The sequence below is a fragment of the Silene latifolia genome, chromosome 2, assembly GCF_048544455.1.
Source record: "Silene latifolia isolate original U9 population chromosome 2, ASM4854445v1, whole genome shotgun sequence".
In the NCBI taxonomy this organism is placed as follows: domain Eukaryota; kingdom Viridiplantae; phylum Streptophyta; class Magnoliopsida; order Caryophyllales; family Caryophyllaceae; genus Silene; species Silene latifolia.
The window spans coordinates 184,568,319-184,591,678 of NC_133527.1; the positions used below are offsets into that span (position 1 = coordinate 184,568,319).

At 37.2% G+C, this 23,360-nt stretch overlaps 3 protein-coding genes across 3 annotated transcripts; 2 read left to right on the plus strand and 1 right to left on the minus strand.

Annotated features, from left to right (window-relative positions):
- Positions 1 to 336: 336 nt before the first annotated feature.
- On the minus strand, positions 337 to 5,874 carry LOC141643684 (NADH dehydrogenase [ubiquinone] 1 beta subcomplex subunit 7). The gene is made up of 2 exons (XM_074452936.1): positions 5,416 to 5,874; positions 337 to 675 (listed from the first exon to the last, which is right to left on the minus strand). The coding sequence occupies exon 1, from the start codon at positions 5,721 to 5,723 to the stop codon at positions 5,424 to 5,426; it is 300 nt and encodes a 99-aa protein (XP_074309037.1). The 5' UTR covers positions 5,724 to 5,874; the 3' UTR covers positions 337 to 675; positions 5,416 to 5,423.
- Positions 5,875 to 6,861: 987 nt separating this feature from the next.
- Positions 6,862 to 12,052, plus strand: LOC141643692 (protein NRT1/ PTR FAMILY 8.3-like). Its single transcript, XM_074452959.1, has 5 exons — positions 6,862 to 7,185; positions 8,919 to 9,021; positions 9,115 to 9,332; positions 10,250 to 10,806; positions 11,055 to 12,052. The coding sequence occupies exons 1-5, from the start codon at positions 7,135 to 7,137 to the stop codon at positions 11,875 to 11,877; spliced, it is 1,752 nt and encodes a 583-aa protein (XP_074309060.1). The 5' UTR covers positions 6,862 to 7,134; the 3' UTR covers positions 11,878 to 12,052.
- A 100-nt stretch (positions 12,053 to 12,152) lies between these two features.
- Positions 12,153 to 23,311, plus strand: LOC141643695 (protein NRT1/ PTR FAMILY 8.3-like). The gene is made up of 6 exons (XM_074452963.1): positions 12,153 to 12,679; positions 12,769 to 12,880; positions 13,687 to 13,904; positions 14,274 to 14,812; positions 14,900 to 15,214; positions 22,801 to 23,311. Exons 1-6 carry the CDS (start codon positions 12,629 to 12,631, stop codon positions 23,309 to 23,311), a joined length of 1,746 nt encoding a protein of 581 aa, XP_074309064.1. The 5' UTR covers positions 12,153 to 12,628.
- Positions 23,312 to 23,360: the final 49 nt, after the last annotated feature.

Below are 23,360 nucleotides of genomic sequence, written 5' to 3' on the forward strand. Positions count from 1 at the left end.
ACCAGTCCAACCACTGCGTCATTCGAGTCTCTCAAATACTTTCATGTACATACACAGCCTTACCAGTTACCAGTTACCAGTTACCAGTTACCAGTTACCAGTTACCAGTTACCACTATATAGTACACGTATTTTGTTTTTGGTATTGCTCAAGACTCAAGAGAACTTCCAAAGCGTTCGATAACTTCAGGGCACCGGAGAGTTAGAAATCAACCTCGTAACCAATTTGTTAAGGAAAAAACGGTCCTTACCAAAGGGGGTTTAGCTTTTGGATGACTAATAATAAATGAATATTGCATTGAGAGTTACATCTAATGGACCGCAACTTCACACTAAAAAAGGTGAAAATTAGCGAATAATTTTTGCTTTATTTGATCATATTTTAATAGCTAAAATAACGAGCCTTTCACAAAATGAAAATAGGCAAAAACAGACACTAATGAAGCGAAAGTTAAAGAGCATACATTCAACACTTTGATTTGAGGTGGAGACTAGTTTATAATGATCATCAAGAGCAACAAATTCAAGTACAGACGTTAAACACGTAATTATTGCAACCTGGATTGAAAGGAAACAAAGAAGTGTCTTGAACTTAAATCAAAGTCCGGTCTGAGAACAATTCCAAGCAACACGGAAAATACAACTCCTGCCATGACAATGGCGGCAACCGAGCCACCTGTTCAGAAGAAAATATCCACGCTTAGCTGAAATACAAACATAAATAACTAGAAGCGTATGAACCAAACTAAACTAATGAAATTGAAGGACATTCCCTCGTGGCGTGTTAAGCAGGGGTCGGAAGTGCGCAACCTTATCCTGCGTTGACCACAGAGAGAATGGTTCCAACTTCTAAATGAGAATTTAGTCGCTAATTGCATCAACCAGTTGCTACTTTACATCAATACGACAAGCATAGACAGTAAGCGACCCATTTTACTTCATTCCAGCATGTACAAAAGACAAGCTACAAACAGTATTTCCAGATAAGGTTTAGCATATGAACTTTTCCAAATGTCCAAATCCCACATTATTCCAGAGTGTGTTCCACAACAATACAATAGGCTGCATAACTACAACCCAGTCAAAATCAGCAGAAAACGTCACAGACATCTCCACTTTCACCAACTGGCGAAAGAAACAAGTGGTTTTAACGAATTGCTATGTAACTTAACATGTGTTAATGTAACGATATTTTTCTAACAAATACTCTGCTCATATCATATCAGAACAACTAACAGGCCTTGACTAGGCACCAGCGGTGCAAGACACTTTTCAAGTTTTTTAATACAGTTCGTAAGGGGGCTTAATTAGATACCAGTACTTGCAATTTTACTGGTAAAGTTCTTATCTCTGAATTTTGAGGTGACTGACTTCATACCCTATTTTGAGCTATGTTGCTCTGACTCAGTTCAAAGTATCAGACATGGGTGCGCGTACCCAAGTGTGGGATTCGGTTATTTTATGAAAATATTGGTCTAAAATGAAGTGTTGGAGTGTCATACCAATGTCCAAGGGTCGAGTGTTGGACACAGTTACGTGAGCTCATATGAAGTGTCCAAGTAACATAGATTGCGAGAAGAAACTCGAGTGAACTGACAGGAGGCGGCCACGATGGACTGTTCCAATCTAGTTAGAAATCTCATCCTAGAGCAGACCTACTTACACTTGCTACCTCTGTTGTAACAGACAATACCCAAGTCAGATCTGATTGTTAGTTTGTTACTCAGAAATTACCCTTCATTCCTTGGCATCAATATACTTTAAAAAAAATTCCGAAATATCCTAGCCAAACAAACAGTTCATATTAAGATTTCTGAATTTTGCTGAATTGTCCTGACTGCTGAGTATAACTGACATTTACGAATTTCCAGATATTTACCTTGCTTTCATAGATGTTACTGAAATTCCGAAAACTAAGGAAAAAGGGAGGCATACAGACTCTTATTAATACTCCACATTTTTTTTTGACACCAAGTCTCGAGACTCTCAATCTGTCAACTCTCAAGAGAACCTCACCATTAAAGTATGAGGTCAAGTTCCATAATAATTTGAGACTGCCTTGTACCAAGAGATCACTAAAGAAACCTACCATAACTAAATATACTCTAGCATTACCAAATGTTTGAACTATCTCTCTTCGAATCTTCCACCGCTTCCTTCCACAGTTCCACCATTGATTCCTGGTGCCACTAAGCACCATCGCACACTATGTCAAACCCCAATGCCTGAAATGATAAGCTGCCACGATTCTAGTCCCTCCCTCCTCTCCTCTATCCTCGTTAACATGCACCCTCAGTCCCTCCTTCCCTTCCTTTTTCTCCCCGGGTTAGCCTCCATTCTCGGTGGCCACATTGACCATCACCACATGTTGGCAATCCTCGACACAATCTCTGGGATAGTGAGATGGCACACACTATGTTGAAAAGACGAGATAATGGAGTAGTTAATGATACGAGAATCTGTGAGACTGATAATAGCAGGAACTAGATCAATTATATATGGAGTAAGGGTGTGGTTATAAATTAATGAATCCACTTCATCAATGTTTGGAGAAACTATATAATAAAAGATGGGTTTTTTTTCCTATAAGAGAGATAATATTAATTCAGGGACACCAAGGGAGTTGAAGCTTGAAAGGGATAGAGGTGGCGCCCTTCTACAAAAAGACACAATGGAGATGACGACTATATACAAAAAAAGACACCCTAAATATGATGCCCATATACAAAATGAGAGAGTTGAAACTTTAAAGCACTAAACTGGCGAATATGAAACATATGATTCGGATATAATGAAATCATATCAGGCCCATTATATTGCCTGCTTGAGCTGGTATCATAACTCGCTAAACCCAAAGCAAATGTCAGTAGAGTCTCAACTCTCAAGTGTCCCATAAATGGCGAGATCAGGGGTAAAAAGTATGCAACCTTACCCATGTGTTAACAATATAGAGGTTGTCTCAAAATAACCCATAAAGATATTATTAACGAATTGCATAGAATGGTGCTAGGTCAGGAAAAAATAAGTGCTAGTCTTGTAATAAGCCCCCATTGTAGTATTTATGTCACCCTTACCCATATGCTTAACATACAAGAAATAGCGGTGATCCTAGGAAACCTACATTAGCTTATACTTAATTACTTCCGACGTCTTGTACTTCCCAGGAGGCTGAGGCTAGATTGGTTGTCAACCAGGTGAAGCTGCTTCACACATGACAGTTCCAGAGATACGATGTTGAATGTTCTTTATCTAAAGCCAAATGCATCTTATATATCCCTTTCAAAAATCAGATGGTGCATCATTAGATGCAACCATATCTCGACAGTCCTTGGATATGTTTTGGCAAAACCTTTTAAAGCCGCTGGTATGTGTCATTCTTAAGACACAATTCAAGAAAGTAAAGGTCACGACCTATGTTATTTCGACACTTCAGTTGAACTCCGTGTTGCATGTTCAACACGCATTCATATTGGACACTTAAGAGTCGAGTATGAGTGACATGATCCACAACAAAAAGGATGACATGCTACCACAAGTCCACAATGAGAGCTTGTTACATAAGCATACATTGGTTTCCCTCTGGCATGGAATATTCTACCTATGATTCATAATTCATTGATACTTTCCGATTTCTATGAGCACTTGAATAATTGATGCTTTACATATTCTTACTCGGCAAGTGTTTTGCTAATATGATGACACATATACCCTCACTTATAAAACCAAATTTACCCCTCTCCTAGAAGGGTGCATTTGTTGAAGATTAGGGCTTGTCCATTTTGGCATGCAAAATGATTGTTGGTCACTTGAAAGGGGTTCTTTGTGGGTTTTCAACCATGTTGAGCACTTTTGCCATTTGAAGTGGTAATGGATCACTTGGAAACAGAATTGCACAAGGGTTTACAATTTTCATTGTGTTAAGTGGCATGATGTACGTCGTCCAAAGTCTGAGTCTGACGGTGGTCTTGGTGACATGATGTATACTTTCATCATTTTATGTCATCTAAGCCATTGCCTATTAACCTTAGCTCTCTTTAAATACGAAGTATATGATTACTGGCTTGAGAGCTAATTCTTCTCCCTGTCATTTTATCCCCAGGAGTCTTTTTGTACATGAGCAGCAGCGCATCACCCCTTTGGTGTCCTTTCATCTATATCCCCTATTACTTAATCGAAAAATGTTCCTAACAGCTTGTGCCATTTTATTTTGGAAAGAAAGTAAGACTTAAGAGGGAATATTTAAGTTTAAAAATTACGAATATAGGTCCAAAAAACCGTTTAGAGTGGAGATTGTAGAAAAGCTACATTAGACCTGACAGGGAATCGACTAACTAATTGTAGAAGTAATGTTCGACCAAGTCAGTTCCTCTCACTGATGTAGACACAACTAATTTGGACTTCTGTTTTGCCTTGCGTGTCTTATATACTATCTCCATACAGGGTTTAGACCTTCGCCTTTCTCTAAGAAAAGAACAAGCATGAAAGCCATACACACATACAAACATCTGACACAATCCTCCTCCTCCTTATGACTGGGAGAAACAAAGATGGAGATCTATTCTCCAATCACAACACTATCAAAACTCAAACAAAGATGACACATTTATACGAGCAAGATCAATATTTGCAGCAGCTTGAATCATTAAGAAACATAACACGACAGCAGAATCATTGCACAAACGTATACATGAAACAACAAGAGAAACGATAGCGCCTCCATTTATCAAAAAGTAGCAAGATGAACAACAACATTACCCCTGTGCCTGAATGGCTCCCGCAAATTTTGGGGTAGGGGTCAGATGTACGCAGCCTTACCCATGTGTTAGCAACATGAAGAGGTTGTTTCCGACCCTAGATGAAAAATGCATCGAGAACTACATCTAAGGACTGATACTTCACAATAATAAGAAGGGAAACCACTTTATCGAGTCATTTTGCTTATTCCGTCATAATCCATAACCCAAAAGTAACAAGTCTTTGATTCCATTGGAAATGGAAACAAGCAAGATGAACAATACCCACATAAAATAATCTACAGCTTAAACAAAATATGTATCAGACCAAACAAATACTCCCTCTGTCGCAATCATTTGTTTACCTTTGATTAAAATACTCCTCATAAAGAATATAAAAGGTAAACAAATGACCGAGACAAACGGAGTAACAAATAAACTATAACTAGTCCCATAACCAGCAAACCCACATAACAAATCAATCACCCAATATCCCAACAAAACCGCGAAAACAGATATCCAAGCACATATTCATCAAAACCCTAGAAAACAAATACACAAGAGGGGGCAATCAGGCAATTATCCATCAAATTAACAATCAATTAAAAATCCCAAAAATCATCAAAAACAAAACAACCCGGAAAATTCAATGCAAACCCATTAAAATAAAAAAAGAGAATTACCATAAAAATCAAGCATTAGCAGTCTTAGCAACAAGGGGAATCGATTGACCCTGAGATTGTTGCTGTAGTTGTTGTTCTTTGATCTTCTGCATCTGAAGCATACGCTCCATAACAAGCTCATACTCACATTTTTCATAAACATGGCGTTCATTCTCGCACTTCCATGGAAGGTAAAACTCCGATTGCCTGCATTTGTTGAGAGGGATAAGAAGATGGGCACATTGGTCTCTGTATGCTAATGGAACCTTGTTTTCCACCATTTCTGATTGTGTAGCTATCATCTTCTTTGATGATCCTGGGACCTCCATTTTCGATGATCTTGATTCTTGTGGTTGATTGGTGCGGCTGATGTGATTCCTCAGTTGGTGAGTTGGGGTGGATTGATGGGTTGAATGCGAGATTTGGGTGTTTGGGGACTAGGGACTAGGGAGGGGTAGATTGGGGATAATTTAGGAATGGAAAGTTGGAAATGAAATGAGACCGCTCTCGAGCCAGGTAGCAAGAACACTCCTCCTAATCAGTCATTCGGTGTTCGATATCGTGTCGGATATTGATACTTGTTGTATACACGCCTAAACATATTACTCCTTTTATCCTGTATTTGTTGTCCTACTTCACTTTGGGGTGTCTCAGTCTATTGTCCTTTCTATTTTAAGAATTAACTTGATGAACAATTTGATAATTTACATTCAATCTAGTCCACTTTTTATTTAGTGATTTGCTCCTTCCTCTTTCCTTGATCTTCGTGCCAAAATCAAAAAGACAACAATGGACCGGGACAGAGGGAATATAATTTAGACATTCAGACGAGTAATGAGTTGTCGAAAGAGATTGATTAGAATAAGAGTTTGGGTGGGAAATGAAAAATTAGTTCAAAGTCAAATTTTACTTCACTTATTTAAATTTAGTGAATTTTATTAATTATCCTCTACTATTACAAAATACCACCCTACATTAGAGTGTATGTATTCCAACTCACACCGTATTTTACTCTTAATTATGTTTTCACCTGTATTATGGTATTCAGCTATTCAAAGATTGTATTTTGATTAATGTCTTCTTTCATACTAGCATAGGGCACACATTGATTAACTTTACATTTTAATTTATGAAAATAAACAAATCTAAACAAGAACTCGAGTTGAGGGTCAAACACGGGTCAGGCTAGGGGATTGGTTGGGCTGCAAGCTTGTGAGTGGACTGGGCCAGGCCGGGCTCCCTATTATCTGGCCTGGGCCAAACCCGACCCATGTAATTAAGATCTATTTATTGGAGTTTTATCGGGTCCAGGTTGAAATTCTTTGGCAATAGCCCGGTCCAGGTAGGTCATAGGGGACAGTCTGCACTACTATACGAGCCTAATTAATTTACAGGGCTTCGCCCCTCATCTGTACCAAAAAAAAATAAAAAAAATTAGTATACGGGCCTGATGATTTGAGTTATAATACTACCCACCTATTATAGGTCGTAAAGTAGCCCAATTGTGCGGAATAGGCGGTGCTGGCCGCACTTTTGGGCAGCTCTAGGACTCTCATCAGTAGAAGTAACGTAAAAGCATCGAAGTGGGACAGTAAAAAGCGGGAAGTCGTATGTTGGTTAGATTCCTTCAGCAGAACGACTCCTTGAAACTTTAAAACTGATCAGCATTCATCGTCTTGGAACTCGAAATTCCCAATCTTATCCGCAGAAAAGCAAAGCCATTGCTGAAACAAGAGCAATATGGGTACTCAACAAGATTATCCGTTGCTCTTAGATGATGGTCTTTCTCAGGTGCTTTTCTTTTTCCAATCTTCTTCTCTCTCCCTTGACTTTATTGGGTTATCATTGACTTTGATCAATAACGCCAAAGATTCAATCTTTATGTTGAATTGTTGGATTGTAAGGTTGCCCTTTTGGTAATTTTGATCTGATGTTGTTTCTGTTTATTGTATACTTATTTTATGATCTGATTTTGTATGTGGGTATTGATAACAAGGTTGTTTGTGTTTCTAAGTCTGTAGCTTAAGTTAATTCATCTGTATGTATATTGGAAATTGCGTCGAGAATTGCATTGAATATTGCGACAATTTGTGTGTGCCCTTTTGTAGAAGAATATGGAGAGAGATGGTTGAAACATGTGTTGTTGTGTTTCAACAGGCAAAAAAAATTGGGCAAAGGGTTTGATGTTTAGCTGTTTGTTTCTTCATATAGCCTTATGATATGGGTACTCTTTCGTACTCCCTTTGTTCGAGTGAATAGTTTACACTTGTTTTATTTTGAGAGGGGGAAAAAAAACAAGCATAAACTATTGACTGGGACGGATGGAGTACTAATTAAAGACACTTATATTCATACCATCATAATTAGTCTTGTAAGACTGATTTACACTAGTATTGGGTACAACTCATACTAGGGATCCATTCTCAAGGAGATCACAAGTAAATAATAAGTAATGGTTACCGAAAGTTATGGTAGTTACTAGATAGAAGTATTCTTTTTGTAAGGGTATTTGGGTCAAGCAACACGTTTTTTGTGACAACGCTTGCGTAAAAGAGCCCGACATAAGTATTTAGTGCTTGTGATCAACTGAAGTAGGTCGGATTAAAATCTGATTGATGTTGTTGGTTTTATTGGATTCAAATTCATTTATGTGGGATTCACTTGTAGCTTACACCTGGATCTAGAGTCGTGGTGAGACATGGGAGCCGTGGGAGGGAACTTAGTGTGTACTTGATGATATACTCAGGAATCACTATACTGCAATCAAGCAGAAGGTGCAATTTGCATCTTTAAACCTCGTGACATTTGCCTGTAACTTCACCTGGAATTTCGGAAGGGCTTCTAAAGACTGATGCTTTGGCAAAATTCCTCTATAATCTCATGTCTGTGCACCCTCTGAGCTGTTCTTTAGGTTGTCAGAGCATTTATGATATTTCCATCACTCAGCTGCAGCAAGAATAATGGTGTCATTAAAGAATCCTTTTGTTGAGAACCTGAGAACTATCTCATCTTATACATTATCGTCCTAAACTCCTTTAATGAGAAGTAGGCATTTCTACTAGTAAGACTTGTGTTTAGAGTTATATTTTCCTTCGTCTACTCCAAGTTATCGTGTCCCAACTCCTAATTGACTTTGGTGATCAACCAATGTCGATTTGAACCATCTAAATGTCCAAGTATATGGAGAATACAGTGCAAAATTGTCATGATTGACTTTCTTGTATCATTTTTATTATTTCTAAAAATTCGTAATTATTGTAAATTGCGTGAAATATATTGTCAAAGTGTATATAATTTGACTACCAAAGTCAAATGAGGACAATATATTTGGGACGGAGGAAGTATCAAGTTAAGTTTTTCACACTGTAGTGTGTACTATCTAATGGAAGCCCACATATCCTCTCTTATTCTGTAAACTTTTTCATCTGTCTTATAACTGATGTTTGTTGCTACAATTTGGTCCTGATCAATGAAATGGAGTAATGCCTCAACTCATGCTAATCTTTATCTTATGTGTTGTGAAGGTCAATGACGACCAATGTACTGGAGATGGATCTACCGATCTCCGAGGGAATCCTGTCCTCAAGAGTAAAACTGGAAACTGGAAAGCATGTCCCTTCATTCTTGGTAAATTAGAAAACTCTTCAGTTCCTCACATCGATTGCCCATCACAAAAACGTTTATATTTTTAACATCTTCTTAACCTTTTTTATTTTCCAGGTACTGAATGTTGTGAGCGTCTTGCTTATTACGGTATTGCAACTAATCTTGTCAGTTACCTCACCACCAAATTGCACGAAGGAAATGCTTATGCTGCAAGGAACGTTACCACCTGGTCAGGCACATGTTACCTTACACCACTTATTGGGGCTGTCTTAGCAGATGCATACTGGGGAAGATATTGGACTATTGCTGTCTTCTCCACGATTTACTTCATTGTAATTTCTGAATCTCCTATCATGTGTCCTTTGCTGTTTCAAAACCCCCCTCCCCCTCCCCTCCCCTCCCCTCCTTTTTTCTGGCATCCATCAGATTGAGTCTCGCTTTAATACTATTTAACCAAATTGGTAGGTATTTTTCTCTTCTGTATGCTCTGCTATGGACATGGCACTGAATTATGCTGATTATATCAGCTGTTTTGATGTCAGTGGGATATCTTGTGCTTCAAATCTTTGGATCTTATTGTGTAGCCTAAGTCATAGCTATTGTGACTCTTAAACTGATGATATGATGGCCTTTAAGATGTGTTGCTCGACTGTTAACTCGATTTCGTGTTGTCTTGCTAAGATGATATTCCCTTCAACCCGACACTTACGGTAGTTTTAGATATGGTTCTATGACTCTGCAAAATATCCTCTCTTTGTATGCCATAATACATGAAACACTTGGCAGAAGTTTGGGTGACATTGATTTATATGATGGATTTGTTTAGATAATTGACTAAGCAATGAATCAATGATAGTGGTGCCTTGCTGCAAAAATTCTGTTGGTTTCTCTGATGATAACTGTGATCTACCATACGTCCATACTCCCTCCATATATTTATGTTGACTCCATTTGACTTTTATGGTTAAGTAATGTTGCTCTCGACCTATATTTTCTTACAATATACATTAGTTATAGGGTTACAGCTTTTTTTAAAATGATAATATTAAATCAGTTGTTTCGGTAAAACAAACATGAAGTTTACATTGTATCTCTACATAAATCTGGAAAAATTAATGGACTTGACCAGAGTCGGGGACAATAAGTTCTGGTAGGAGTAGTAACACCTATGAGAATTTCCAGATTCGACCTCGTTCTGATGCTTCTTCAATTCTTCTCATCAGTCTAAAGAGTGCTGTTATTACTGCAGGGAATGTGCACGTTGACTCTATCAGCTGCGGTTCCTGCATTTATACCTGCTGAATGTGTGGGTTCAGTTTGCCCTTCAGCTACTCCGGCACAGTATGGAGTATTCTTTTTGGGTCTCTATCTAATTGCACTTGGAACTGGAGGGATTAAGCCATGTGTTTCATCGTTTGGTGCTGATCAGTTTGATGACACTGACCCGAATGAGAGGGTAAAGAAGGGATCTTTCTTCAACTGGTTTTATTTCTCCATCAACATTGGTGCCTTTGTATCCAGCACTGTTATTGTTTGGATGCAAGAAAATGCGGGATGGGGTTTAGGCTTCGGAATTCCCGCAATATTCATGGGAATTGCTATTGCAAGTTTCTTTGCTGGGACTCCTCTTTATAGGTTTCAAAAACCCGGGGGAAGCCCGTTGACAAGAATGTGTCAGGTTGTCTTTGCATCATTTAGAAAGTGGACCTTGGATGTCCCTCTTGATAGTAGTCTACTTTATGAAACACCAGACAAGCATTCAGCCATTGAAGGTAGCCGAAAGCTGGAGCACACCGAGGAATTAACGTAATTTTTTGTCTGTTTTATGAATTGCAATTTTATGTTTAGTCAACGAAGTTAGAAATTGTTTTAACTCAAGGTTACCAAAGTGGAATTAGCAAAACCTTACGGCAGCGAAGTAGAATTAGCCTAAAACATGGAGAGCGAAATGGAAATATTCAGTTTATCTATCAACAGTTTAGCTTATAACCTAATTACAAACCTCTCTCCTCCAGATAAATGTTGTAATCACCTCGTTTGTCTTTCTGGTGTAGGTGCTTGGATAAAGCCGCTATTGTGTCAGAAGCTGATAGGGAAGAAGGGGATTTCTCGAACCCTTGGAAATTATGCACAGTGACACAAGTGGAGGAACTGAAGATCTTGATCAGGATGTTCCCTGTTTGGGCAACGGGAATTGTGTTTTCAGCAGTGTATGCCCAGATGTCAACCATGTTTGTTGAACAGGGAACAGTCATGGACAGAAGAGTCGGGTCCTTCACGATCCCAGCAGCCTCCCTGTCAACATTTGACGTCATCAGTGTAATTTTTTGGGTCCCACTCTATGACAGTGTCCTCGTGCCTATTGCAAGGAAGTTCACTGGCAAGGAACGAGGATTCTCCGAGCTGCAGAGAATGGGTATCGGCCTCTTCATCTCCATCCTCTCAATGGTTGCCGCTGCGTTAGTCGAGATTAAAAGATTGCAGATTGCCAAGGACCTCGATCTGCTCGATAAAAACGTGTCGGTCCCTCTTAACATCTTCTGGCAAGTTCCTCAGTACTTTCTGGTAGGAGCAGCTGAGGTATTTACTTTTGTTGGGCAGCTAGAGTTCTTCTATGATCAGTCACCTGACGCCATGCGAAGTTTATGTAGCGCCCTCTCCCTCTTAACAACTTCTCTCGGAAATTACTTGAGCTCGCTGATTGTGACGATTGTGACAGCTGTCACAACATCTGGTGGTAGGCCCGGGTGGATACCCGATAATCTTAACAACGGCCGCCTTGATAACTTTTTCTGGCTCTTGGCTGGACTAAGTTTCTTGAATATGGTGCTGTATGTTTTCTGTGCAAAGAAGTATAAACAAAAGAAGGCTTCATAACAGAGCCTGTTAAATGCTGTCAGTCTTTCGCCTACTAGGGCTTACTGTCGAGCCTGTGAGGTTTACATTGTTGAATATTCTTATCTTTCACCTCAAAGAAGTGAGGGTGTTTGTATTATATCTCAGATGGGCTCGTTTTATTTATTCCACTACGATTCAAATCAATCTTTCTTTTTATATGTAAATTTCTCTTACAAGATTGACTGATTGTCGGTCTCAAGTATATTTTTTCATTAAATTGGTATTTTGCAAGTTATGCTGCTTTTCCTAAAATGAAAAAGCCTTCCGTCAACGGGAGGCAAATTTCATGATTTTTTTTACTAAATCAACAAAGAGTTCGTATTTTAACGTGGCCATATTCCGTCAATTCCTTCGCACTGCGCCATTGTGTCGATGGGCGGGCTAGAATTAGCAGAGGAAGGGCCGAATGGTGGCTGTCAGCTGGAGGTAGGAGTGTCACTATGGAGGATGACAATGATCTGATAGGTGATGGTGGTGCATTATTTGTAGGCTTGCTGTCTTTTTCAAAGCTTTCTTTTTTTTTGTATTTTAAAATGTGTAAAGTTGTTAGTATATTCCAAATTGGCACGTTGTTTCAGAAAAAAACATACTCCGTCTACTTGAGTTTATAAAACTATTGGTTCAAGACAAATATCTGGAAGACAACAAAAAAGCAACCAATAGTACAGTGAGTGAGATTGAGAAGAAGAGGCAACATGGCAAGATAGGGAGGCAAGTGTGAAGTAAAAAGATGAGTACTGATGATGAACAGATTTTACTTCTGGAAGACATTCTTCTGCAGGTCTATTCTCTTAGTTCATATCACTTGTTTAGTTGCTATCCATATGTAGACATTGTGCCTGCTTCTGATCTTTGTTTGGATTCCTTCAGAAAGGGAGCAGTACGAGTGGAGAATATACTGGAGATGGTTCTCTTGATTTTCATGGGCGCGCTGTCCTCAAGGCTGAAACTGGAAACTGGAAAGCCTGCCTTTTCATTCTTGGTGAGTTACTTAACTGTATCGTCTGTACGCTTTTATGTTTTGTAGCGGTAAGCTGACGGTATTTTCTTCACATAAACACTACCTCTCAGACTCAGTATTTCAACAGTTGCATACATACTACTTCCTCCATCTTATCCATTTAATCCCCTTTTAGAATTTTCCTTCACAAAAAATTGAGAAATGCGGCTAAATGAAAAGATGGAGGGAGCATTGGGTATCAAAAGCAATACCGTGTTGCGTATGAGTTATTGTTTTCCAAAGTGGTATAAGCTGTAGTAATACACAAGATCAAGTCCAGAAGACTGATACTGAAATACGAAATTAAACCTCAAACTGAGATTTAATACCACAGCTGCCTACACTCGGCTGCATTACCACCAGCATAGATGAAATATGATGGTTTTAGGTGAAGTTGCTCATAAACTGGTTCAATTCTTTTCATTGTGATCTAAGCTGTAATATGATGTAATGTCTGACGCCATATTATTTATCTCTTCTTCATTTGAAAACAATCTCTCAGTAATAACAAGGCGGTAAGGCTACATACATGCGACCCCCTTCCCCGGTGAATTGGTCAAAGTAGACAATTAGACATCATTCAACCATAAATGTCGACTGTAAATGTTATGGAGAGAGTATGTGCTTCTAATACACTGAAGTAGCGTAGGTCGGTGAGATGTATTTCACGAGTCATTCGAAAACGTCACAATATTTTCAATCCATGGGCTAGATTGCATGAATTTAACCACTTCGTCTCATGGGCGACGCTGTGGTTTTCCTCATCAACCATTCCCTTCTTTGTGCAGGTTGTGAATGTTGTGAGCGTTTGGCCTTTTATGGCATTGATACAAACATGGTCAATTATCTCACTGGAAAGTTGCACCAAGGAAACGTTTCTGCAGCAAGAATTGTAACCACGTGGTCAGGAACGTGCTCTCTTACACCTCTTCTTGGAGCCTTTTTAGCTGATGCATATTGGGGAAGATATTGGACCATTGCTGTTTCCTCTATGGTTTACTTCATCGTAATTTCTAGACTCTCTTTTCATTCTCCCTTCTTCTTAGTCCTTTCTTCATTTTAGGCCATGAATGCTATTCTCTATGCATGATTCGAGCTGTTTGATCTGATAGAATAAAAAAGATGACTCATTAAATTATTTACGCTTCTTACATTACGAAGTAACGGTCTGTTACATTCAGGGATAACTACTTCCTGTGTTTTTCTGCCTGATTTGCTTATTTATTTTTCTCATATCCAATTATCTGTACTTTGCCTTGAGGCTTCCTCTAAAGCGGGATAAACAACCGCTACTTTACAATAATTAGAAGCGCTCATTAATGCCTTACTCGGCAATTTCCAACAAAGTAGTAAATATGTTTCTCATACACTGTAGGGGATGTGCATACTGATACTCTCTGCATCACTTCCTGCACTAAAACCCGCTGAATGTGTAGATTCAAGTTGCCCACCAACTTCCCGAGGATTATATGCACTCTTTTTTGCAGGACTTTACCTAATGGCTTTAGGGACCGGAGGGATTAAGCCTTGTGCATCGCCATTTGGTGCTGATCAATTTGACGATACTGACCCTATTGAAAGGGTAAAGAAAGGGTCTTTTTTTAATTGGCTTTTTTTCTCTATTAGCATTGGTTCCCTATTAGCCAGCACTTTAATTGTTTGGATTCAAGAAAATGTTGGGTGGAGCATAGGCTTCATGATTCCTGCACTGTTTATGGGAATTGCTGTTGTAAGTTTCCTTTCTGGAACTCGTCTCTATAGGTTCCAAAAACCTGGAGGAAGCCCATTTACACGAATATATCAGGACGTAATTGCATCAATACGTAAGGTTACACTAGAGGTCCCAAATGGCAGTGAGAAGAATAATTTGGCAGTTGAAGGAAGTCTCAAGACGGAGCACGTTCAGAGTTTAAAGTAAGTTTCTTGTCAATCCAACGTCACAATCAGTATATCGCGTAGTTTCATATTGTATTTGTAGGTTCATACTGTGAAATCCTGTAGGTACCTGGACATAGTAGCTGTTCCATCAGATGCTCAAACGAGTGTCGAGGATATGTCCAACTCGAGGATCTCATTTAATGTAGCTGAGGTAAAACAGTTGACGATCATGCTAAGAATGTTTCCTATATGGATAACAGGGATAGTCTATTCCGCTGTTTATTCTCAGGCATCAACGATATTTGTTGAACAAGGCATGGTCATGAATAGATCAATTGGATCCTTCACAATTCCAGCAGCTTCCCTATCAATGTTCATTATGATTAGCATTATATTTTGGGTTCCGATTTATGACAAATTTCTGATGCCCTTAGCTAAAAAATTCACCGGCATTGATAAGAAAATTCTATAGGATCACGCAAACGTAACGCCGAGATTGGGCGCTATCCGGTGGTGCTAACTCATTTTTCAAATAAAATTTATGGAAATCCCCTATCTACTAAAAGAATGGGTGAACTCACAAATTTTCCCTCTAAAAAATATTTTTTTAAATAAGGAAGCTATTAATAATTTAATTGTTTTTTTTACTAAATAAGGAAATTAATGATTATAATGTGTTTCATTATATAATTCTTTTTATTAAAATTAATTTTTTGATCAAATTATATAATTTTTACTAAACATTAAACTATAATATTTTAATTAAAGTATAAATAATATAAAACTATAAACTATTAAATCTTTAATTGAAGCTATTATTTAAGATTGACTTGACTCATACTATTCATACTGTGTACGTATAAACAAAATTATAAATCGTTTTGATTATTTTCATAACAAACAAATTTGAGAGAATTTATAAATTGAAATCATTAGCTTTGTGGTAAAAAAATACTTTTTAAAAATAATACATTTCAGCACATTACTCAATTCTCTTGGATTAATTTTCAGTTTTAATTTTTTTTCTTGCTCGAAACAAAATACAATAACGAGAAAAATGAACAATTAATGAGATATCATTATTATTTTACAGTTCAATTCTTTTTTTTCTCATATGAAAATAAAATAAAATGACGTGAAATATGAAAAATTAATAAGACGTTACTTTAGCATGATTAAGATACAAAAATAAAATTTCTATAAATACCGCGCATTCATTGTGCGGATCTAAACTAGTTGTGTATAAATAAATATAAAATGAAATTTTTATTTATATTTATTTCCTAAAACCTTGGAAATCGAGTTTAGGTAAAATAAGATTTATGGAAATTGAAATCTACAATTTTCTTTAAATAAAAAAGAAATTGGAAACTTTCCTAAATTATGTGAACACTTTATTACCAAAAATCAGCACCCCAAAGCTAAACCTTCAATCATCTATATAAAACCTAGACGATGTTGCATAAATAAACACATCAAATTTCTTACGATAAATTCTCTAGTACTTGTAATTTTAAGTTCGTGAATTCTTATTTTCGGCTCATCTTCAAGTCCCTCCGATCCATTGCTAAAGACGATCATCACGTTTAAGGTAATGTTACTATATGCCCTAAAAACATTCATTTATTTTAGAATCAACATTAGATTTTTGTTTCGGCCGTGTTCGTAAAAACTTCTTATTTATCCTAATATTAACGTTAATGTTTTATGCCTATTTTTTTGTGTTCCTAGAGTACTCCGTTTGTACATTTTTGTGGGCTGTAGGCCTGTAGCTGACAATCGGAAATTTAAAAGTTTTTAGTTAGAATTTCCCAACTTTTTAGAGTTCCCCTTAAATTATTACCCGTACAACAAAAAAAACCGTAACAGGAACTTGTCAATATTAGTAATCTAACGAAGTTTTATCTTGTGATAATAGGTATCGTGATACCTATGGCAAACATTCAAATACAAGACGTCCATAACATTTGTTGTATTGGAGCAACTAAGGTAGGGGTGTTGAGCACTCTTATAGCAGCTGAGAAATGGCCACAAAAGAAGTTCATTATCGTGGATAATAAAAAAACTATTGATTTGTGGACAGCGGACAAAGGGCCGCGGTGTTTTGAACCAGGTCTACCACAATTATTGGTGGCACAAAATCAAGTTAATGTCAACTTCGAAACTCCAAATTATCACAATCAAGTGAATTTAGCTGATATGATCGTGATTGCCGTTGACGTTAACACAAAAATGGAAGGTATAGGTAAAAGGAAAAGATTAGACTTGGGCAAATGGGACTGTGTCATGAGGGATGTGCTTTTCGTGGCTCAACAACCGAAAGTGATAGTTATAAAATCCCAACTACCTGCTGACGATGCACTGACAGCCGTGAATAACATCATTTCAGATGCTCGTGCTGCAAATGCAATGGCAACGGAGCATCATATATTCTGGGTGCCGGAATTCTTTTCTGCTGGAACAGCATTACAAAGCTTGAGACAACCAACACGGGTTGTAATAACAACGTGTCATCCTCTTAATATTAATAATCCAAATACAGGCTTGATATCGGATTTTTACTTGACTGCTCCTGCCGGTTGGGTTTTAAACGTCAATGACATCATCATAACATCTACCTCATCTGGCATATTAGGCGCTATGGTCACCAATGTTATGTTGGCGATTCAGGCCACCGTGATGAATTCATTGTCTGAAATGTGTGAAAAGTTGCCTGATTGTGATTTCAATGATGTGGAACGAATTATGAATAGCGATCCAAGATTAAATAACGGCAATCAAAACTTAAGAGCAAGTGCCGGAATTGGAGGTCCAGGATTACTGAGAGACTTGGCATTCTTTACGCATTTGGCCGAAGTACGTAATATGAAAGCAGCAGCCCGCTTTTTCAACAGTATTATCAAGTGCAATGAAGAGCATCAAGAGTATCTCGTAACAAAGATGCTGAAATCGATGAACTCGTTGCAAAACAATGTCGTGTGCATCTTAGGATTTTCTTATAAAGAAAATACTAACGATGTTATAAACTCACCGGCTATACGTATCTGTCAACAACTTTGTTTGAAAGGATCGCGGAAAATCAGGATATACGATCCTCATGTTAGAGAAGAAGACATATTGGCATGTTTTTCAAGTAAGGTACTCCCGCACATCTCCGTGGAACAAAATTTGGAGGCGATGTGGCGAAACACGGGAGTTATTTGCTTCTTACAACACTGGAATGAGTTTGACAACTTAAATTGGAAACAAATATCGAATCAAGGTCAAATTCCAAGAGTAGTGCACTTGTTCGATACTTGCAACGTCCTCCGGAGCCAACTCGAGAATATACAAGCAGCTAATAATGTTAATACAAGATTTCGTATTCACATCAGTGGACGACCGACTATATAAGACTATTTGTAGTATCACTGTATTGTATTTTATCAATTATAGTCAATGATCAAAGAATAGCGAGTCTTTGGCTACATATAGTAATGCGAGTAGACAGTATACTGGAGACGGTTCTGTTGATTTCCATGGGCATCCTGTCCTTGAGGATGAAACTGGAAATTGGATGCTCAGATTAATGTGGTACAACAACTTATAGTCTGACAATATTGGCATTCTAGTTTATGTCATCTATCCTATTTGCGGTTTAAATTAGGGTTTTTTTGTCAAAAACTACCTTATATTTAGGGGTATTTGTAAAAAAACTACCTTATATTATTTTTCATGTTTTAGACTACCTTTGTTTTCTCATTTTTTGGTCAAAAACTACCTACGCTAAAAATATGGCGAGATTTGGTCGATTTAGTGACATTAACCTATCTCACATGACTTTCTTAACATCAAACAACAATGATCAACTGCGTTCAAACCAAAATTTAACTTTAGATAAGCAAAATTAATGAATTTCACATTTCAATAATAACTAAAAACATCTACTAAAGTTTAGCGTAAGTAATTTATGACTCCCCAAAATCGGGTCTTAGTAAGATTAAAACATAAAAGAGTCATGTGAGATATGTTAAAGCCGGAAAATAGACCAAATATGTCTAGATTCTTAGCGTAGGTAGTTATGACCAAAAATAAAGAAAACAAAGGTAGTTGAAAACAAAAAAAATAATATAAGGTAGTATTTTTACAAATACACCTAAATATAAGCAGTAAGAAGATTATACATCTGATGTATTACCTCCAATTCTATAGTTTCTGAGCATTATAATAAAGTTTTTGAGTTTTGTTTTAAAGTTTCTGAGTTTCAATATGAAGTTTCTGAGCTTATTCACTTAAACATTAAGCTCTAAAAAATTACAATAAACTCAAAAATATTACATAGAAGTTTAGTTAAATTTGAGTTTTGACGGAAAAAATATTAAAATCTACTTATAAACTTTATTATGCTCAAAAAAATACACATATGCTCAAAAATAAATAAAGTTTGAAGTAATAAGCTCAAAAAAAATACATATATGCTCAAAAAACAAAAAAGTTGGATGTAGTACATCCGATGTATGTTCCTTTTTCTCAAATACAAGTTAGTTTTTGACAAAAAATCCTTTAAATTAATACAAATATTGAAATAGTTCCCTCTTAAACAAAAAATTGTGCTTTTAACTAGTTAGTTTTTTTAAAAAAAATTGGATATCATCTATATTAATGAATAATGATCCATTCATATAACTCTTGTCATAAACAGCATACATAGAGTTGATTAAATAAATCCGAACGCAAAACATTAATCAAAAGAATCTTAATTGACATTTGATTGAAAATCAGAAATGCATAAGTAGAAGTTCACCCCAAATTCAAGTAAAACCTAAATCGAATCCAAATTGGATAGAATTTGGCATACTCAAGATCAACCCAGATCTAAATGAAACAAACTTAGACCGATTAACTAAACCAGAAGTCTCATCTTTTTCCATACACTCGAACCAACTAAAAATGAATACCGAATTAACCAAAATCGAATCTAAAATCCATCCGAATAGAACCGATCCATACCTAAGCATAGACAAACCCATTTGCTCAACTAGTGACCTGAATGAAAGTACAAATTCTGTGACAGATATTCTAGGTAGCACCAAAACGGACATGGATACGGACACGGACACGATACGGGTACATGATACAGCATCCCATGAAATTTAGGACACGTGACACGTTATTTAAACAAAACATATATTTTATGGTTATAAATAACGTATGATTTTATTTTTATAATGTACTAAATGAAGATAAAATTTGACCTTGACTATAACTAATTCTTATTTTCCACCCAAACTCATCTTTCTTCTTTTAATCATTTTTTTTGACATTTTATTCTTCGTCTAAACTATAACATGTTTAGGCGCGTGTCTAACGAGTGTCGGGTGTCCTGTCCGACACGGCGTCAGACACAAACGATTAATTAGTGTCCGTACTCGCTAGCAGATACCTGTCCGTCACCAGGGAGACCTACCGGAATACAAATACTCCACCATTGTACCGGTACAACACCAGATTGCAGACACACTCATAGAAGAGAAGAACAAAAAAAACCAAAAGCGAAAGTAGCTTGGAACAAACAAATTAAAACCCTAAATCAAACGATTGAGAATCTGAGAGGAGAGCCTTTCACAGGTGTTATTCTCTCTCCTTTGACTTTATATTATCCTCATCTTTGAGCAACAACACCAAAGACTCGATCTTTAATTTGAATTATTGATTGCAAGATCACCCTCTGATTGTCATTCCTTAGGTTGTATCTCTATTGATAGCAAGGTTATTTGTATTTCCGAGTTATTGAATATGTCTTAGTCTAGTGGTTAAGAGGGGATACAGGTTCGAATTAACCCGTCCCCAAATATTGAGCTGGTATTTGTCGTCAACACTTTTACTAATTATTATAATTAACAACCCAATTTACTGCTCTTGTATCTTTAAATATTGAGCTTGGTATCTTTAATTTGACTTAAGAATGGAAGTTCAGCTCTTGAATTAATGGCAGTGCCCTCTGAAAAAATGGACACACATTGTTGAAACTTACGTGACCCTCCATCCCAATCATTTGTTTATTTTTTTAATTCTTCGTGAGGGGTATTTTAATCAAAGGTAAACAAAGTATTGCGTTGCTTTGTTTCAACAATGGCAAAAATCTTAGGCAAACGGTCTTATTTTAGCTTTTGTCTACGTCTGTTGTGGCATAGCGAGTCGTTCTTTCCAGTTAAAGATGCTCATACCATAAACAATATGATGTTCATGTAGGTTTGTACACTACTATCGGAGGAAATGGTTCTATACACAATGAGATCATGGTCCGTTTAAGTAAAAAATACTCCATAGTTTATGAAAATCCGTTTTACAGTATGCTTATTTAGAAACGCCGTTTCTTAGTATGCTTAAGATCTGACTTAAGTTGTTGGGTATACATTCATTTATGTGGCATTCAGTAGTAGCTTTCTCCTGGATCTATGACCGTAGCAAAGCATGTGAGGGAATTAAGCTACTGAGGTACTTAGATGTATGCTGTATATTATCAAGTATAGCAGCAGAAGGGATGCTAAAGACTGATGCTTTGATTAGTTTGATGGCGTTCCTCTAACATCATGGCTGGCATGCGCCTTCAAGAGCGAAACTGGAAGTCTGCAAACTAGAGAGTGTGTCTATTCACTGCTGATAAATGAGAGATTTTTGTTTGTATTTCCTCAGAAAGAGAACAATACAAGTGGATCACATACTGGACACGGTTCTGTTGATTTCCATGGGCACCATGTCTTCAAGGGTAAAACAGGAAACTGGAAGGGCAGCCTTTTCATTCTTGGTGAGTTATGATGTGACATTTAACTCAATTTTCATTGGAGATGACGACTTAACAGTCCTCAGTTTCAAATCATGATGGAATAAAGCAAAATGTCACACATTTAGTGTACCCGGCTATTTGCTTCTTACAATGTGAATTAGCTGTAGGCTGATGGGAGTTGCTTCTTGTTTCTTCATTTTAGACCATTACTGCTGTTTTCTATGCGTGTTCAAGCAGTTTGAGCGATGTGATAGAATAAAACTAGACGACTTGTTAATTTCCTTGCGCTTCTTACATTGTGAAGTAACCTTTGATCACATTCAACGATAATTACTTGTGTATTTATGCCTGATTTGCTGATTTGTTTTTCTCATGTCCAATTATTTCTCTCTACTTGTTTTGCTGACAGCAAGCAACATTATCTCTGTGCCTTGATGGGTAAGAAGGGTCAAATGTTTCTCTCTACTTGTTTTGCTGACAGCAAACAACATTATCTTTGTTGTTTTTCTTGGTTTAACATACTCGGATTAGAGTATGAGACTACGAGTATCAGACATGAGTTTACCCTACTCGGTTCCTAAAACAAAGACATGTGTATGATACAATAATATACTTCCATTGTCCCCTATATGATAGTTTACGTCATTACGTTTGCTTTTGTATTGATTTCATGTAAGCACATATGAGTAAACTATTGGCTAGACAAAGAGTAACTTTCCTTTTATTTCGAGAATTAATAATTATGATCATTAAATATGCCTTGTACACTATTTCTTTCCTTTTATCTTGTCATGTGTGCCTCTCTTTTTGGCTCTTCTAGCATAACTTTTATACTGTTAAGGACTTAAGGGTCGTTTATAGATTTTATAGGTCACATTCTCAGCCGGTATTTTTGGATTCGAGTAGAAGCAAGACAATGACAGTGTATGAAACCCTGCAGGTTCCTGGATATAGTAGCGGTGCCATCATATGCTCAGAAGAATGTGGGGCATCTCTCCAACCCACGGATCTTGAATAATGTAACAGAGGTAAAACAACTGACAATCTTGTTGAGAATGTTTCCAATATAGGTAATGTGGGGATAGCCTATTCTGCTGTTTATACTCAGACATCAACAATGCTTGTGGAACAAGGCATGGCCATGAACAGATCAATTGGATCCTTCACAATTCCAGTAGCTTCCTTTACCAATGTTTATTATGATCACTGGTCTTCTGTGGGTTCCACTTTATGACAAATTTTTATTGCCCTTTGCAATAAAGTTCACTGGCACCGAAAAGAGTGTGTCAGAACTACGAAGAATTGGTATCGGCTTCTTCCTCTCGATCCTTCCTATGTTATGTGCTGCTCTCGTGGAGATGAGACAGTTGCAGCTCGTTGTGGAACTCGGGATTGTCGGTGAAAGTGTTGATGCTCCTATGAGCATTTGCTGGCAAACCCCGCAGTATTTGCTGATGGGATTTTGTGATACAATTACATTTGTGGGAAAGTTGGAATTTTTCTATGATCAGTCACCCGACAACATGAGAAGTTTAAGTACAGCATTGTGTTTGCTAAACACTTCCAGGGGGAGTTATTTGAATTCTTTGATTCTTACGACTGTGACTGCTATTACAACTTCCGGGGAAAGTCTAGGGTGGATACCTGATGATCTGAACAAGGGACAACTTCATAAATATTTCTTGATAACTACTCTGTACTTCTACCCTAATAATGGGTCATGTTGTGATTTAGATTCATTTTACCCAATTTTTGCTGTCATTTTGTGAAATAAAATATTTTGTTGGTTTTATAAATGATATTTTCATTTATGACGAC

What these genes read in the sequence shown, in the direction of transcription:
- LOC141643695 (XM_074452963.1), top strand. Translation starts at nt 12,629, where the DNA reads ATGAGTACTGATGATGAACAGATTTTACTTCTGGAAGACATTCTTCTG. An exon ending in TGGAAGACATTCTTCTGCAG is followed by an intron (nt 12,680 to 12,768) that starts GTCTATTCTCTT and finishes GGATTCCTTCAG; the next exon opens with AAAGGGAGCAGTACGAGTGG. An exon ending in TTTCTGATGCCCTTAGCTAA is followed by an intron (nt 15,215 to 22,800) that starts AAAATTCACCGG and finishes GCCCTTTGCAAT; the next exon opens with AAAGTTCACTGGCACCGAAA.
- LOC141643684 (XM_074452936.1), bottom strand. Translation starts at nt 5,723, where the DNA reads ATGGAGGTCCCAGGATCATCAAAGAAGATGATAGCTACACAATCAGAA.
- LOC141643692 (XM_074452959.1), top strand. Translation starts at nt 7,135, where the DNA reads ATGGGTACTCAACAAGATTATCCGTTGCTCTTAGATGATGGTCTTTCT. An exon ending in TAGATGATGGTCTTTCTCAG is followed by an intron (nt 7,186 to 8,918) that starts GTGCTTTTCTTT and finishes TGTGTTGTGAAG; the next exon opens with GTCAATGACGACCAATGTAC. An exon ending in GAGCACACCGAGGAATTAAC is followed by an intron (nt 10,807 to 11,054) that starts GTAATTTTTTGT and finishes TTTCTGGTGTAG; the next exon opens with GTGCTTGGATAAAGCCGCTA.